Source organism: Bactrocera tryoni, unplaced genomic scaffold (assembly GCF_016617805.1).
Source record: "Bactrocera tryoni isolate S06 unplaced genomic scaffold, CSIRO_BtryS06_freeze2 scaffold_7, whole genome shotgun sequence".
Taxonomy (NCBI): Eukaryota; Metazoa; Arthropoda; class Insecta; order Diptera; family Tephritidae; genus Bactrocera; species Bactrocera tryoni.
This window is the reverse complement of record NW_024396366.1, coordinates 10,546,360-10,565,152: the sequence shown is the minus strand read 5'-3', so window position 1 is coordinate 10,565,152 and position 18,793 is coordinate 10,546,360. Positions and strand designations below refer to the sequence as shown.

The window sequence follows — 18,793 nt, the reverse complement described above, 5'->3', positions numbered from 1 at the left end:
TCTTTATTTCTTCTGGTGCTTCTGTGAAATATGTACGTAAAGTAACACTGTTTATTAGTTAGAATGCAGAACTTTTGTTATTGTGTGACAAAAATAATTGACAAAAGTTAAATGTTAAATAAAATTTATTTTTTCTCTATTTAATATGAAATAAATGATTAGAAACAAAAAAAAGTGAAGTGTTAGGGAATATAAAAGCTAAAAAATTAAGCGTTAAATTCATTATAATCGGAGAAACACGCGTTTTAAATAGTTGATATTTTGAAAGTTAAATGCCAATATCTCAAAAACCAGAAGTCAGCGGCAACTATATATGTATACACTTGATCTGGAGGACCTCCTTTATGCGTCCATATCAATTTTAGCCCCGAAATCGGGGAATGCTAATCTAAAATTTACCCGCGAATTGTAACAGTATGGAGCTATTGATTTGCGATATAAGACCAAGGTCTAAACGCTTCTTTTGGCAATATTGACAGCAAAAAAAGAATTACGACTATATAAATAGCTAGTCAGGATGTTATGTTAGGGGTATGGAGTCTTAATTCGTAATATTGTAATAACCTGAACCATATCTCTCGAATGTGGTGAAACCCGATAATAAATTACAAATTTTTTAGTGTGACAAGCGTATTCAATAATGAATCTTCTTTTTTTGCTTTTATTCGGATTAATATGGAATGGGGCTACTTACAAGCCAGTGGTTTTAATACATGGTATTCTATCAGGACCTGAAAAAATGATTGTATTATTTGAAGAAATTGAAAAGGTAAATCGGATCGAGCTTTGTAATGTCTATCTAAGTTTCTATTGTTTTTAATCTGTAAAATTGGTACATGTATCCGATGATAAAGAACTTTTTACAAATATTATTGTTGCTTGTTGAAATGTATTGTTAATGAAGGAGGGAAGGGTAAATTTTAGAAGAACATCCTCAATTTCGTGGTTAAGGTCCTCCAGATCAAGAAAATGTAGGTACATACAAGGCGCCTTCCAAAGTAAATGGTACTTAAAAAAAACCAAAAAAAATGTTTTTTTCGGCAAAAGCAATTTATTTTATTCAAAAAGTCGGCTGGGATTTAGAATAGCATCCCCGGATTTCGGGAATAAAATGGGTATCACTGGAAAGGTGATGTTCTCCAGATCACGAAAATATATATATATAGTTGCCGCTGACTTATAGTTTTAAAGATATTTGCATTTAAAGTTGAAAAATTGAAAACTTTTGCATTGGTAATTTGTATATTGTGAACACCTTTTTCACTTATATTATGCACTTTTCAGCTGGGATTTAGATTAGCATCCCCGGATTTCGGGGATAAAATGGGTGTCACTGGAAAGGTGGCGCGGCGCGAAAAAAAAAATAACCATGGCAACCCTTTTCTTATTGTGCAAATGCAGAGAATTGTAACTAAAATAAAATAATTTAAATAAAGCTTTATTTACAATAAATATTAAAAAAAATAATATACAGAAACGTTATAGTGAAGTGTTAGTAAGTGAAAAGTGCATAATATAACTGAAAAAGTTACTCACAATACACAAATTATCAATGTAAAAGTTGTCAATTTTTCAACTTTAAATGCAAATATCTTTAAAACTATAAGACAGCGGCAACTAAATGTATATATTTTCGTGATCTGGAGAACGCCACCTTTCCAGTGACACCCATTTTATCCCCGAAATCCGGGGATGCTAATCTAAATGTTACCCCACTTTTCACTTACTAACACTTCACTATAACGTTTCTGTATATTAATTTTTTTAATATTTGTTGTAAATAAAGCTTTATTTTAATTATTTTATTTTAGTTACAATTCTCTGCATTTGCACAATAAGAAAAGGGTTGCCATGGTTATTTTTTTTGGAGCGCGGCCGAAGGCCGCCAACGCAAAAAGGAGTTCTATGCGAAAAAAATTCTGAAACACCCGGGTGTTGGACCGACCAGGGTTATTTTTTTTGAAGCGCGGCCGAAGGCCGCCAACGCGAAAAGGTGTTCTATGCGAAAAAAATCTGATACACTCGGGTGTTGGACCGACCAGCGTTATTTTTTGAAGCATTAATAGATAATTTGTACCATTAATAGATGCAATTAAATATGTATATACATTGCACTGAAACATTTTGGTTTTCTTTATTTTGAATTATTGTCCATACAAAAATGTTGGCTGGGTTGCATTGGTTTCAGTTTGTATGGAAAAATGAGCAAAAACACCGATTTTTGGTCATTTTCAAAGGGCTCCCTAGAGGTCTATAGTGGGTCGAGGGGGGGTTTATTAAAAAGTTCGAACCTTCCTCTTTCCGATAAGGGGGCGTGAGGGGGTCCTCCCCTGTTTTTCTCCATAAACGATACTAAACCGGTGCGATACCAAACATTTCCCGTGATTTGTCTTATAAAGAAAATTTCAGCTCGTAAATTTACGTTTTTCAAGAAAATTATGTATCTTAGTTTGTCTGAGGGCGAAAATTTTTCGAAACACATAAAGCAGTTCTCTGATGTCATTGAGAAAATGGCTGAAATAGGTATAGTAGTACCAGAGGAAATGTTAGTCATTATTCTGCTATCAAATTTACCGCAGTCATATGAAAATTTCGTGGTTGCTATAGAAACACGTAATAATTTACCATCATTAAATGTGTCGAAAATTAAATTACTTGAAGAAGGTGAACGTCGTCAGGAGAAGGATGCAGATGTTCAAAATATCGAGAATCAACAGGCTTTTTCGGCAATGACGAACTTCAGGAAAAATGTAAGTGCGCACAAAAATCTGAACAGAAATACTCGTAAAGGATATGCTTCAAATTCGGTAACGAAGCAATTTAACGTTAAATGCTATAATTGTGGGAATAGAGGTCATCTGGCTGCGCAATGTAGAGCATCTATGCAGCAAACTCATAATGCTATTGGAAGTGTACTCGCAGCATCTGGTGTACAAGAATTTAACCGTTTGAAATGGTGCGTGGACAGTGGAGCGACATCACATATGTGTTGTGAGGGCAGTTTGTTTCATACGTTTCAGAATCATACTGAAAAGGTGAGTTTAGCGGGTGAACATTTTATCGAAGCGCAAGGTATTGAGACTGTGATCCTACGATCAGGAAACGAAGATGTTATCATGAGGAATGTTTTATACGTCCCAGATCTACAATCAAATTTTATATCTGTTGGAAAGGCTTCGAGCATAGGGTGTACAATTTCGTTTAATAAGAAATTTTGCGTTATCAAAAATGATGCAGGCAAAAATTTACTGAAGGCGCACAAACGCAATAATTTGTTCATTTTTGGAAAAGCACTGAATTCATGTTTTTATCTAACGCTAATGAAGTAATGAAATGGCATAACAGGTATTTGAATTTTAAAAGATCTTCTTGAGTTAATCCATACGGACGTTTGCGGTCCAATTAATAAAACATCAATTAGTGGTTCAAAATATTTTGTAACTTTTATCGATGACAAATCGAGGTATGTACATGTTCGTATATTTCCTTAAAACTAAGGGAGAAGTTTTACTAAAATTTAAACACTTTAAAGCTATGGTGGAATGCCAAACTGGGAAAAGAATGAAAGCTATTCGCAGCGACAATGGGCGTGAATTTTTAAATAAAGATTTCGATAATTACTTAAATATGTACGGTATTAAGCGTGAACTTACTGTACCATATACATCTCAACAAAATGGTGTAGCTGAGCGCGCAAATCGCACTTTAGTTGAAATGGCGCGATGTATGTTAGTTCATACAGGAATGGATGAAAGTTTTTGGGGAGAGGCAATTCCTACTGCTGTATTTCTACGCAATAGATCGCCAACAAAGATTCTAGTAAATAAAACTCCTTACGAAACTTGGTTAGGAAGAAAACCAATGGTTAATTTTCTAAAAACTTTTGGATCATTAGCTTTAAATAAGAAAGAAATTCATAAGTTTCGACCTAAAGGTAAAGAATATATTATGGTTGGATATGCAGAAAAGGCCAATGCATATCGTTTATATGACCCAATAACACGCAAATTCATCATAAGTAGAGATGTTATATTCATTGAAAACTCTCAGAAAATTAATGAAGTCAGTGATAAGGTAGACGTGAGCGAATTATTACTCAAAACAAGTAATGACGAAGCAGTAACTGACACAGAGTGCATAGAGAATCTAGCTGGAGGAGGAGAGCAACTAAATACCAGCAATATTCCGATAGCAAAAGATGATAAAGTTGAAGTAGATCCTATTAATATGATAAATAAGGTGAAATCTAATACAAGAGGAAGAGGAAGACTAAAAATAATCCGAACTGGCAGGGTTGGTTGTCCTAGAAAGCAACATAATATATTGAATTCAATGAATAACAGCATAAAGATACCTGAAACTGTTGGAGAAGCATTACTCAGCGAATATTCTGCAGAATGGAAGAAAGCCATGCAAGTTGAATATGATGCGTTGATAGACAATAACACATGGACGCTGGAAGAATTACCTTCATGTCAAAAAGTTGCCGGATGTGAATGGGTTTTTTCTGTGAAGCGAGATGTTGATGGTAATATTGAACGTTTTAAGGCAAGGCTAGTAGCAAAGGGTTGCAGTCAGTAATACATTATAAATTACAATGAAACTTTTTCACCAGTGGTACGCTACGAAACTCTTAGGACGACAATTGCATTAGCAGTAGAGTACCAAATGCATTTACATCAAATGGACGTTGCAACAGCTTATTTAAATGGGGAACTTCATGACCAGAGTATTTTGTAGGTAAAATTTTCCCAAATCGTGTTCTTAAACTTCACAAGTCGTTATATGGACTCAAACAATCAGGAAGAGAATGGAATTCAAAACTCGATTTCATTTCGAAGAAAATTGGTTTTTTGTCATGTCCAAGTGAACCTTGCGTTTACACGAAACATTCAAGTGGGTGCTTGACAAGTGATTATACATAAATTGCATTATTTAAAAACATTGGGGTAGCGACGCTACGGACAGAAAGTCTTATACGGGATATGCTTTCTTTTTGGCAGGTAGCGTATTCTCTTGGCAATCTAAGAAACAAAACACAGTTGCACTCAGCAGTACAGAAGCGGAATACATGGCGATGTCCGCAGCAAAAGAAGCCAGATATATAAGAAAACTTATACAACAAATCGGGATTGATCCAACAAATAATCCTATAAAAATTAACGGCGATAATTTGGGGGCACAACATTTAATTAAGAATCCTGTATATCATTCCCGCAGCAAGCATATTGATATAAAATATCATCCTGTACGCGAAGTTTTAAAAAGTAGACAAATTTCAATTCATTACGTTCCAAAAAATGAGATGGTTGCCGATATACTAACGAAAAACTTAGAAAAATTTAATCATCATAAATTTGTTAAACTTTTGGGATTAGAATAATACATATACATATTTGGGTTGTTACTGTTGCAATTAATATTGTATTGAGGAGGAGTGTTGAAAGTACTTGCAACACAAACTACTTGTTGCAATTATTATATTCTAATCATTGTATTCTTCTTGTGATTTGTCTTATAAAGAAAATTTCTTCTTTGTCTGAATAAATGATTCTTACGAATAAAACGTTTTCTACATCTAAATTATAAACTTTTAGTTTACCAACTTTATTTATTTTAAAACAAAATAACAACATTTTTTAACATAGCTAAAGATATACTTTATTACGTCCATAGAACGTCAAAACATTCAATCGCGTACTTTCTTTTAAAAAAATTCAAGAAAATCGCCTAATTTTTCATGCGTCACACTGGTATAGCCCCTTAATGCAAGATTGGATAATTGCAAGATACAGTTTGATCCAAAATTAACATATTATTTAAGTTTGCCGCCATTTATTTAGTACAGCATTGTCAACCCTAAAAAGAAACAATTTGACTGCTGGCTTTTGCTTAGTAAAAATGGAGCCTCAGATGATAGAACAGTAAAAATTGAGATATCGTAATGAAACTTCGTACATGTATACTTCGACTAAAAAGTGAGTTCGTAAATGGGGGTTATAGGACTATTGCCATTTTCACACTAGCTCGTGTGGTATCGACGGGTCTGACAGGTCCTTACCGATTCTGATGTAGCTATTGGTATTGCTCGACGTAAGTTTACACAGTCGTATTAGTTTTGTGAAGCCCAAATTCAGACATAGCGGCATAGAAGCAGTTTCTTTCCGAACTATCGAGGCTTTAAAAATAAATTCCGGGCGATATAAGCGTTCCCTTTTTTGTGAATTGGGCAGAGTATCTTTATGTTCAAATCGTTGGCCATGCTTCATCCGACCATATTCTATAAAGAAGCTGATGCATCATCCTTATAAGTTCTTCGCCGCCGTGTTTGAATAGCTCGGCCGGCAATCCATCGGCCCTCGCCGCTTTGTTGTTTTTCAGACGGGTAATTGCTATTCGAATTTCTTCATGGTCGGGCAATGGAACGTCTGCTCCATCGTCATCGATTGGGGAATCGGGCTCGCCTTCTCCTGGCGTTATGCTTTCACTACCCTTCAGCAGGCTGGAGAAGTCTTCTCTCCATAATTTAGTATGCTCCAGCCATCGGTTACTAAATCACCTCTGGGGGTTCTACAAGAGTATGCTCCGGTCGTTAAACCTTCTGTTAGTCGCCGCATCTTTTCGTAGAATTTTCGAGCATTACCCCTGTCGGCCAGCTTGTCAAGCTCTTCATACTCACACATTTCGTCCTTTTTCTTTTTCTGTCTGCAAATGCATCTCGCTTACCTCTTTAACTCTCTTTATGTATCCCATACCGCAGTCTGTTTTCTCTCCACTGCGACACGGCACTCCTCATCGTACCAGCTGTTCTTTTGCTATTTCCGAAAACCAATGGTTTCGTATGCGTACGTAAGGAGCTTGACATGCAGTCCCACAGTTCTCCTATACAGAGTTGCTGATGAGTTCTTTCAGAGAGAAGGAGCGCAAGTAGAGCAGAAAATCGTTCGGCGGTCTGTTGTAATTGCAGCTTCTCGACATCGAAACTTCCTTGTGTTTGTTGACGTGCGTTTTTTGCTGCACAGTGGCGGGTGCGCATCTCCGCTGCAACAAGATAATGGTCCGCGTTAATCCTAGGACCTCGGGGCGTACGCACGTCTAAAACACTGGAGACGTGTCTTCTTTCTATCACAACATGATAGGTATGGTGGGTGGCTTTTCGATCCGGAGACAGCCTGGTAGATTGATGAAATTTCCTATGCTGGAATCTAGTATTATAGATAATCAATTTTCGGGCCCCGGAGAAGTCGATCAACCTCAACCGTTTTAGGAGTGTTTCATCATGTAGGCTGAGTGTACCGATCTTTGTGCCAAAGGCACCTTCTTTGCCCACCCTGACGTTAAAGTCGCCAAGCACGATTTTGATATTGTGGCTAGAGGACCATCCACCGGGCTGAACGCCAGGACTCGGTGACGTCTCTCTCCCACCACGAAACCCACCTCAAAATTTACGCTCCTTTTTATGGCCACTGTGGACAATACGACAAGGACCTTCTCGCCTTAGTCCTTGTTCCGTCCATCGCATGGGCGGCGGTGATGTCAGCCAAAATAACCCAACTCGCTACGGCCAAATCCTTTAAGAACCCCTGCCGACCCGACGGTTCGAAAATGGATGAAATCATATTATAACCCATATAGCAGTTTTGTTAAAAACTAATAAAAGGGCGACAAATCCATTGATAAATGCTTCAGATATATAAAACTCTACATATACCCAAGATGGTACGGTAATGTTTCATAGAAGCCGGAGTCAACTTACGATGATGGGCATGGTACCGTTCATTTTAGGTGAAAATCTATATTCGGGACCTATTTGAACGATTTTGGCCAAATTATTTGTAAAGCGCGGCCGAGGGGTGCTAACGCAAAAAGGAGTTTGAAGAGGGTGTATACATTTTTTAATGCTTGGGACTTCCTCTATCTGTCCTTACCAACAGAAAGTATAAATGTACCATTTATTCCAATGTGAGAGCGTATCAAAATTATAATTTTTGAAGACATTTTGTATTGTTGCCAGATCAGAAAAAAACTATTTTGTGGGTAAATAAATAGAAGTCTTTTATTTTCGTTAGAAAAACCTCGCGGCACTTACCCTTGGTGTTGGCAACTAATTTGCTGGCAAAAACGAATCGAAAGCGGGATACTGGTCGGTTGGTACTCGTATGTACGTATAAGCGCACGGATCGAATAAGAAAAGAGGCTCGGCGCCGTCCGTAAGTTGCTTTTGTTCATGGTGTCCAGTGTTCTCGTGTGTGGTGTGAAGATGTGGTGTGTATGTTGATGATGTGGTGGGCATCATGCCGATGTGTTGAGAAAGCGGTGTGTAGTGTGAGATGAACAAAAATGATGCGCATGATGCCAATGTGTTGAGCATGGTATGTGTAGTGTGGGGTGAAGATGTGTTGAATATGGTGTGTATGTGTGGGGTGTAGTGAGATTATATTAAGAGGGGGGCGCAGAATCTCATTTAACCATCCAGGTCCCCCTAAACGAATGTTTAGCCTAAAAGGCGCTGCAGCTGTTGCAGCGTTGCCACAACGCTGCTCAGCCCCGTAGACCGACGAGGTGGTGGTCCAGCCTGCTGACGCCGCAACGAGATTCCGCTTCGCTGGGGCGCGCCACGAGATGCGGATTGGAAGCGGGGTATGCGGCCGTGCGGGATGGGTGGCCGATTCACTTCGCGTGCCGCGATGCGATGTAGCAGCGTGTGATGCGGCCTGTGGCATATTTGGCACAGCCCTCGTGACTCACACGCTGCAGTCCCATGGGTATGTGACAGGCAGTTATGGCAATGCCCGTTGGCCTGGGCAACTTGCTGCCGTTGCACGGGTCGCATACCCCTAAATATGCCACAATGGTGCAGGCGATGTGGGCGCCGACAGATGGGGCACCGTAGGGTCCCCGTGGTCCGCGACGGGGGTGGTGGTGGTCGAGTGCCGCCACGAGGTGCGGATTGAAGGACCGCTGCAGACGCGGTTGCCGGTACAGGTGCCGGTCCAGTTGCCGGTGCAGTTGCCGGCGTCGTTGCCACCACAGTTCGGGGCGCTGGAGTAGGCACGGTGCGTGACGCATTGGTAGCCCGAGCTGTGGGCGTGGTTGCGACTGGTGTATCTACATCCATGGTGATCTGTGTAGGGAAGATTATCGATTATAAATCTATCATATAATTAGATATGGACCATCGTGCCACGATATGTGGCATGAATGGGTCGTCGTAATGATTGACTGATTTGTGTTAGTTTTCTTCGTTATTATTCGACGGTTTGTTATTTTTTTTGCGATTGGTTATATTTTGACGGTTTGTTATTTGCGTACTTTCTCGGGTTTTATTGGTATCATTTGGTTCGTTTATTGTGTAGCGATAATACCGGTTTATTTTTGAGGTTTTCGGATTCGCGATCATCGGAAATTGGCAGAAACCATAGCTTCACGAGCGGTCTGGTTAGCGTTCCGTTTTGCGTCCGGAGATCAACGATTCGTATGTGACCGTCGGAGCCGTAATGTAGTTTTCTATGCGGCCAAGCCGCCACTCGGTAGGGGGCAAACAATCATCGTGAATAAGTTTAGGCGCCTGTTCAGGAGTCTTCCAGCGGTATCTTTTGTGGAGATCCTTTATATATTCGTCCTTCCATAGGCGGCTGAAATCATGATGGAGAATTTTAATTCGTTCCCATCGATTCAATAGGGATAGCGACTCCACGCCTGGCTCAGGAATGGCCAGAATGGATGCTCCTTTTAGAAAATGCCCTGGAGTTAAGGCGGTGAAATCTGTGGGATCTTGCGATAGTACTGTGAGTGGCCGTGAATTGAGAACGGCTTCAATTCGATTTAATAACGTCGTGAACTCTTCGTAATTGAATTTATAATTTCCAGCTACCCGTTTGAAATGGGTTTTGAAGCTTTTTACAGCTGATTCCCATAAACCGCCCATATGAGGAGCGCTTGGGGGTATAAATTGCCAATTGATACCTTGAAGGGCGTACTTTTGAACGATGTCGGATGACACTTGTTTGAAAAAATCCACAAATTGCTTTTCTGTGGCTCGTTGAGCTCCAATAAAGGTTTTGCCGTTATCGCTCATGATCTTTGATGGGTAGCCACGTCGAGCGACGAAGCGAGCAAATGCCGCGAGAAAAGCCTCCGTCGTCAGATTACTACATAGCTCAAGATGTACTGCCTTTGTCGTGAAACATACAAAGACAGCCACATAGCCTTTCATGAGAGTGGGAGACCTTAACATGGACGCCTTTACCTGGAAAGGCCCAGCAAAATCAACACCTGTTGTAGTGAAAGGCAGAGCGAAATTGCAGCGTTCCGGTGGAAGTGCTGCCATAATCTGCGTTCGCATCTTCTGTTTGTGCATAGTGCAAATCTTGCACGTGAAGATGCACTTCTTAATTTGCGGTTTAAGACGGGGGATGTAATACTCCTGGCGTACCATATGTTGCATGAGGCGATGTTCGGCGTGTAGCATTAAGATGTGGATGTAATGGAGGAATAATGTGGCAAATGGTGATCTCTCTGGAATTATTATGGGGTGGCGTTCATTGTATGTTAGGCTCGAATTAGCGAGCCGACCATTGGCACGAAGCAGACCTTTCGTGTCCAGAAATGGGTTTAGAACTAAGAGTGAGCTCTTTTTATCAATCGGCTTCGATTCTCTTAGTGATATGTCGCGGCTGATGTAGCGCGCTTGTGTATATGCAATTAGTGCGACCTTTGCCTTTTGTAACTCTAGGTGAGTCACTGTGTTGCATGGGAAATTAGTTGATCCTTTGTCTTTGCTTTAGAGTTGCTCTATAAATTTGAACATCTAAGCAACTACTCTGAGAGCTCTTGGAAACGATGAAAATCGTTCAAGGATGTCGGTATCATCCAATAATGTATGAAAGGTGGCGATTTTGCGATCCACTGGGGCGATAATGTTGCGCATGGGGGACTGTGGCCAAGAGTCAGGAGATTCTATCAACCATCGGGGGCCATTCCACCTGTGGTGGTAGTGGCAAGGTGCAGTGGCTTGCACCCTCTTGTACCTAGATGTCAGCACTGGCTACGTGACGCCAAGTGGCTGATCCCAGTAGGTCAAGTATTTGAGACGTTCGATGAGAAATATACGTCTTCCATGCATGTGGTGGTTTTTCCAACCAGGCTAGTACAATTTCAGAATCGGACCACATATATAGTTTGCATTTCGTCATATTTAAATGCGTTTGCACCATGGCTACTAATTTTGACAGTAGTAGTGCGCCACATAACTCAAGTCGTGGGAGACTTATAGTTTTCAAAGGTGCCACCTTTGCTTTTGCTACTAATAAGTGGCTTGTGGTCGTGGTGTCACTTTGCGTGCGCACATAGATAGTAGCGCAGTATGCCTTTTCTGAGGCGTCACAAAAGCCATGTAATTCGACTTTGTGTTCGGGGGAGTAGTTTACCCATCGTGGAATTTGTATCTGATTGAAGATACCATTTTTCTAAGCGAAGAGGTTTCACTTGTTCGTCCCAGTCGGTTCCATCTTGCCATAGTTCTTGTATTAAGATTTTAGCTTGGATCATAATTGGCGAAAGCAATCCTGCGGGGTCGAAAAGTTTTGCCACCGAGGATAAAATCTGTCTTTTTGTGATGGCTGATAATGCGGATATGGACTCTGTCGTGTATGAGAACTGGTCCGATATCGCATTCCATTGGATGCCTAATGTTTTTGTCGTACTTTCCTTTTCGAATATAAGGAAATTAGTGTCCAACAAATTTTCGTTTGGAATATTTTTGATTATATTGGGGTGATTTGCCGTAATCTTTTTTAATGGAAACCCTGCGGAATTGAGGGCTTTTATTACCTGTGATAAGGCCTCGTATGCTTGTGGAAGTGTGTGACTTCCAGACAGAATATCGTCTACATACGTTTGAGTTTTTAACACTTCAGTTGCCAGAGAAAATTCTGACTTTGTGTTGTCTGCCAATTCGTGGAGTGTTCGAATGGCTAGATATGGTGCACAGTTAACGCCAAATGTAACTGTTTTTAGTTTGAAGTCGCGTAAAGGACTGGAGGGGGATCTTCGAACATAATACGTTGAAAATCTTGGTCGTCTTTATGTACGACTATTTGCCGATACATTTTTTCAACGTCCCCATTGAATACGTATTTGAATATATGCCAATTTAATATCAGAAGCATTAAATCTGGTTGGAGTGTGGGTCCCGTAAATAGGATATCATTTAGGGAATTCCCTGAACTAGTGGTTTTCGAGGCATTAAAAACAACTCTTACTTTTGTTGTTTTTTTGTTTGGCTTCACTACTGCCGTTGACGATTGGCTTTGCCGTTGACGATTTTCTCCCCTGGGGTTACTTCCTCCATGTGATCTAAACGGAGGTATTCTTCTAACACACCATCATACTCTGATTTGAGTTCACCTTTTTTAAGTAAATTTCTTTCCATACATAGAAACTGCTGTATTGCAGAGGTGCGAGAGTGATCTAAGGCGAGTGTGTTGGGAAATTGTTGCTTAAGTGGTAGTCGTACGACGTACCGACCGTTTTCTGATCTAGTAGTTGTGGCTTTGTAAAAATCCTCACAATACTGATCTTCAGGGGTTGTGACTGATATGGGGGGGAGTTCTTCTAATTCCCAAAATTTTCTTAATTGTGAATTGAGGTACTCGTTTAAGACTTCCTCAACTTGAGTTGTCAATGTTGTGACTGGTTCCGCAACTAGTCCACTTAGGGCCCATCCGAAAATGTTATTTTGCGCCAGAAGTGTATTAGTAATTTTCTCAATACCTTCGAGTATTATCTGTGGTATGAGATCGCTGCCTAAGAGAAGATCTATTTGAGCGGGTGTGTATCAGTTTGGGTCTGCTAGCTTTAGGTGTGAAACCTTTTGCCAATGCTTGCTATTTATATGATAGCTTGGTAGCATGTTGGTTAATTGCGGTAAGACAATAGCTTCTGCTTGTATGCGCTTATCCGCTTTGGGGGAAAAGAGGGTAATGGGGCAGATTTTATTTGAGTTTTGAACAACTCTTCCGCCCATTCCCGTGACTTCAAAGTTGGCCAGTTTTGTTGGTAACTGTAGTCTGTTTTGTGCCCTAGACGCTATAAATGATCGTTGTGATAATTGGTCTATTAAGGCTCTGAGTTTAAACAGTTCTACTCGGTGTTCCATGGAGACAACTGCTGTGGGTAATAGTACCCTACTGTGGTTTTCGCTATGTAGCGTTTGGGTTTTCATCGCCTTTGAGCAGCATGGTGCTTCTTGGCAGTTTTCAGAATTTGTTGTGGCAACTAATCCTGTTGCTCGTTTTACGTTTGCATTGTTTGGGGGTGAGCTGGAAAAATTGGTTATATGTAACATAGAGTGATGTCTTTTATGGCAATAAACGCAATTAAATTTGCTTTCGCAATCTTTAAGCGTATGCGCATGTGACAGACAGTTGGTACATAATTTTTTTGTTCCTACGAAATTGTTTCGATCGCTTACATTCATTTTTTTGAATTTTTCGCATGATTTTAGTTTGTGACCTCATCTACAAAGTTCGCATGACGTTTGCGTATATTGTTCAGAAGTGAACGATTGATTTTTAAAAAAGCTTCTATTTAAATTATTGTGACTACTTGCTTGGAGTCTATTGAAGCTTCTATTGAGGTGGTTTTGAACGTTTTTCGTTCTGACTAGTTTTTTATCTACCCTTTCTGCTATTTCATATTGGGTAGTAAGAAATTCTTTCATTTGCTGCCACGTTGGGCACTTTCTACGCGATGAGAGCGATTGCTCCCACAAAAGTAACGATTTTTCTGGTAATGCAGCTGTGCATATATTTACCAGAATGGGGTCCCAATTATCTATGGGAATATTCTGTGTTGATAAAACAGACAAACAATTTGAAACCGTGGATTGAAGCTTTATGAATTCTTCACTGGTTTCTTTCTGAATTTTTGGTAAATTCATTAGTATCGTCACTTGCTTGTCGACCAATATTTTCTCGTTTTCGTAACGTGCTTTAAGAGCTTCCCAAGCAAAATTGAAATTTTCGTCATTGAGAGCGAACTGTTTGACTATTACGCCTGCCTGACCTTTGGTTTTGTATCTGAGGTGATACAACTTCTGTGCTTGTGATAATTTAGGATGGTTTATGTACACAGCTGTAAACATGTGCCGGAAGGACGGCCACTGTTCATAACCACCATTAAATATATCTGTGTCGCATACTGGCACTTTAAGGTGAATGCCTGAACTTGCCTCTTGGGCTTGTCTTTGTGGCAGCTCTACTCTCGGTTGTGGAGTAGGTGCAATTGCTCTTAAAAGCTTTAGTTGATCAGAAATCATTGCCTTTGTGTCTTCGAACTGGTCTAGGCAGTGTTCATACTTGGTGTATGCCGAGGATTTAAAATTTTCCGGTAAATCTGAGTCGTCAGATTCTACGATTGCGTCATATGCCGCTTGGAGATGTGTCCAGAAATTGTCTAAATTATCTTTTTTGATTTCTAAGACCGATTCAGAATTGTCTTGAATCGGTGAAGATGAAAATCGAGTGCAGTATCGTATCAAACTGTCACTCTCAGCAATGAATTTTGTATAAGAAATATCTTTACCCCTCTTTAGTTTTGTAGCACCTTGCTTTGAGCGTGTAGCTTCAGCCGGTGTACACGGACTTTTTTCGTCTGAAATCATCTTTGGAACTTTTAGCAACTGAGTTGTTTTAGATTCCTTTGAGTCTGAGCTCATTTAAAGGATGTATATAATAAATTAAATCGTCTTAGTGAAAACTAGACTTGTAGATGTTTTGAAAATATTTCGTAAATTAAATGCTGAATAGAAGACTCTTTTGTATGTAAGAATTTCAAAAAATCAATAAAAGCAATGGCTTTTTAATAAACCGAGATTTCAAAATACTTTCGTGTATACAGTATATGTATGTATTTATGTATATAATTAGACGAGAACTCTTTTAGCTAAATAAGAGCTTTAAACGAAATTGAATAAAGATAACGCTTTACGTATTTCGGAGTAATAATATGCGCAATCGCGAACTCTTTTAAGTTAATAAGAGTTTTCAAATGAAATAAATAATTGATCGATTAAATTTGATTTAATTATTTATTAACGACCGGAAATATTTTATGTATTTTGATTTTCTATGTATATTTCTTTAATATATGCTTTATGTTCCAAAGTCCTATAGGGTATACCTATAGGTGGATATTTTATTTGTTATGTGCTAATGAGCGCTCGCTGTAGAGATCACTGCACTTTGTACATATGCATGTATGTACATATGTATTACGCTTTGGTTTTTTACACAATCCTGCTTGTTTTTGTTGCTCAAAAATCAAGGGGTATTGCGGGACATATGCCATTGTGGACTTCGAATATATTTTATACGCAATCCTGCTTGGCTTTGTTAGTCAAAATCCAAGGGGTATCGCGGAACATATGCCAATGTGGACTTTGAAGCACTAAGCGTATCTACATATGTGACAGTACACTTTTGTACAAATATTTAATTATGAAAAGTTGTTATAAAAACCTTTTGTTATATAATTTGTACCCAATGTCGATTGGGTATTTGTTCCAGTATATATTGACTATATTTATATGCGCCCGTATGTGCATATACATATATCTACGCGTGTATATATATACGTATATATGTTTGTACGAAAAAACACCGAAAAGAGACCGACCGTAGGTAATTTCACTTGTAAATAAGAATGTGTATAATTTGTGTAACTGCGCCGCATGTACATAAGTATGTATGTATATATGTACGCAGAGATAAGAAGCCGCGTAAAAAATTGAATAATCTTTTAAGATTAGATATGTATACATATGTATACTTGAAATATGTTAATTTGAATATTGTTTAACTTAGCAAAAGAGCAAGTTATGCTCTTTGCATGTTATAGCGGTATATGCAACATATATGTATGTATGTATGATGTACAATTTTATTTGCGCGTATGCTTTTTGATTGATTTTTTTTTCTTGTGATTGCCGTAGCTTATTTTTAAGCAATCCTGCTTATACTTGATTAAGTATAAGGGGTATTGCTGGAAATTGCTGCAAGTAAATACTTGAAAGCTTTTTTTGTTTTTTTATTGGTATTGGGATGATTTTTGTGTTATAACACAACGGTAAGCATTTACCGGCAATCACTAATCCGCTGTATACAGTACCAAACTGCTTTGTTAGCGGTTTTTCGGTTTTTACCGTAAAATAAACCGAATACCGAAAACAGTTTGGAAACGGTTTTCAAATACTTCCGACCTGAATTTCGGTCAGACCGCAGATTTAAGTTTCTGGTAATAAATCATACATATATGTATGTATACATATAATATAAAAATTCAAATGAAACGATACAACTCACTTTGCTTTCCGCCAGGGGCTTTTGGGGATATTGTGAGTTTACGTATGTATGTATCTGATGTGTGGGTGGTGTGCGTGCGCCTGTGGTTGTGCCTGCCTGTGCTTCGCTTGCTTCTTCAGTTCTCCTGTCCTTTTGTTGCTGGTGTTGCGGCTTGTATTTTTGTATTCCTTTTTTCCTTTTGTTTGTATGTTTTATGTCACTCCACTATCACCGTTTATATATATATACAGTGTCGGACAAAACTCATTGGACTAACTCGAGTCTCACACATGTTCCGTCATAACTTTTTACATAGATGCATTAGAAGAATAATTTTTTTTGCAAAAGATAGACCACATATTCTATATTAAGAAACAATGCAATAATATTTTTTAACTTTTATGTAAGATTTATAAATTATAACAGAAGGGAAAAAAGTAAAAAATTCGTGCGACATAACTCATTGGACTTTAGCTAAATATGAAAATAAATTAGTTTTAAATTAATATTTTACTGAGTAGCCATTATTTTTTTTTTGATTGCAACACATCTTTTAGGCATAAATGAAATTTAGTTACTAATATGTGAATCATTTATTCCAGTCTCGGCTCGTTTTAATACATCAAGTAGCTTGTTTTTATAACCGTGGACCTGTTCCTCTTTAATTTGCCTGTTGACAATTTCCCATAAGTTTTTAATCGGATTCATGTCACGAAACTGGTCGGACCATCTTATAACATAAACTTATTATTCCAAAAATCAATCCTTCACAACTTTGAGGATGTGCCTGGGGTCATTGACATGTTGAAACTGCCAATCAGGCAGCATTTTTTGGATAGCGTGAGGAAACATTTGGGTTGGCAGTATATTTTTATATTGGAACCCATCCATGTTCCCTTCTATTCTGTAAATTGGTCCTACACCCTAACCAGAAAAGCATTCCCACACCCTACCATGCTTTACTGCACCCTGCAAATATCGACACTCTAAACGCTTCATGTTGGTCTTCGTATACCTGTCATTCCATCTAAGTTCTGCAAATTAAATTTGGACTCATCTGAAAACAATATCGGCTTCCATTGCTCTTCAGACCAATTTATATGCAGTTTCGCAAATTCCAAAGGTGCTAACCGATTTTTTTGGAAATATTAGATTTTTTTACTGCACGGAAGCTAAAAAGACCAACATCAACGGCGCGCCGTTGTATTGTACGCGTACTCTCTCTTAGTTGTGAGCTATCTACAACATTGTTTGTTGATATCTGGCGATATTTTATAAACTCGCGCACTATTCGCAAGTCATACTTTACCGAATTGACTCTGGGACGTCCTCCAATATTAAGTTTTTTAACGGTTCCTTCAGCTTTGTTCTTGCGTAAAATAGCAAAAACAGTTGTTTTCCCCAGAAAATATTTTTTTTAAAGCTTCTTTTCCACACATTTTTTGTGAATTGTGCTTACAATTAATAATTTAAGTTCAGTTGAATGTGTTTTGTCTACTATTTTTATCAAAAATAATTTTTTTGTAGCATTATTCGGGAGAACTTTAAATATTTCACAACACACTCGTTATCATTAAAATAAATAACTCGAATAAGTGTGATCTACGATTTATAATAATTATAATTATTGTAAGTACCTGTAAAATTCTTTTCCCGCCACATAACGGTAAATTAATTCAATGGAAGTGGTTATTTCGATATCCAAAGTGTTAGTCCAATGAGATATGTCGCACGATTTTTTTACTTTTTTCCCTTCTGTTATAATTTATAAATTTTACATAAAAGTTAAAAAATATTATTGCATTGTTTCTTAATATAGAATATGTGATCTATCTATTGCAAAAAAAAATTATTCTTCTAATGCATCTATGTAAAAAGTTATGACGGAACATGTGTGAGACTCGAGTTAGTCCAATGAGTTTTGTCCGACACTGTATGTATGTATAGTAGGTGTCAATTTTTTTCGTTTACTTTGCTCTCTCTCATTTCACCGCACTTTTTAGTTATTATTACTTTTTCTTTTTCGCTTGTGGGCCGTTTCAACTCACTGTCACCTTACATATACTCGTATATGTATTGTATGTGTATATTAATTTTAACAATGCACTTTGTCACCTCACTTTGTTTAAGCTTTATACAGCACTCATTTGCACACGTAATGTGGTTTTTTGGTCTTTTCTTTTTTCCCGTTGTGTGCGTATGCATATGTATGTATGTAGATATGAAAACAAAATTTTTTTTTTTTCGTATGTTGGCTTTTATCTAACCATGTCACCACCGCTATTTTCCGCACTTTTAACAAAATATTTTTTTTTTTATGTATCCAACAAAGGTTATCCGAACTGAGTCACCTCACCACCGTTTTTTTGTTTTTCTTTTCACCTTTTTGTATGTATGTACATACTTATATATCCACCAACGGTTTATTCTGTAACCGTTTTTAAAAAGTG

The 18,793-nt window shown here is 38.3% G+C and overlaps 1 protein-coding gene across 4 annotated transcripts in view; it reads left to right on the top strand.

Moving 5' to 3' along the window:
* Nucleotides 1–514: 514 nt before the first annotated feature.
* The window catches only part of LOC120781377 (lysosomal thioesterase PPT2 homolog), a 76,396-nt gene continuing 58,117 nt past the window's right edge, over nucleotides 515–18,793 (top strand). For 2 of the 4 annotated variants that reach the window (XM_040113585.1, XM_040113583.1), the window contains exon 1: nucleotides 515–769. In XM_040113585.1, the coding sequence (XP_039969519.1) occupies nucleotides 641–769 (129 nt within the window). In that variant the 5' untranslated portion in view covers nucleotides 515–640. The remainder of the gene's footprint in view (nucleotides 770–18,793) is intronic. The other 2 variants (XM_040113581.1, XM_040113582.1) reach the window with 2 other exon arrangements.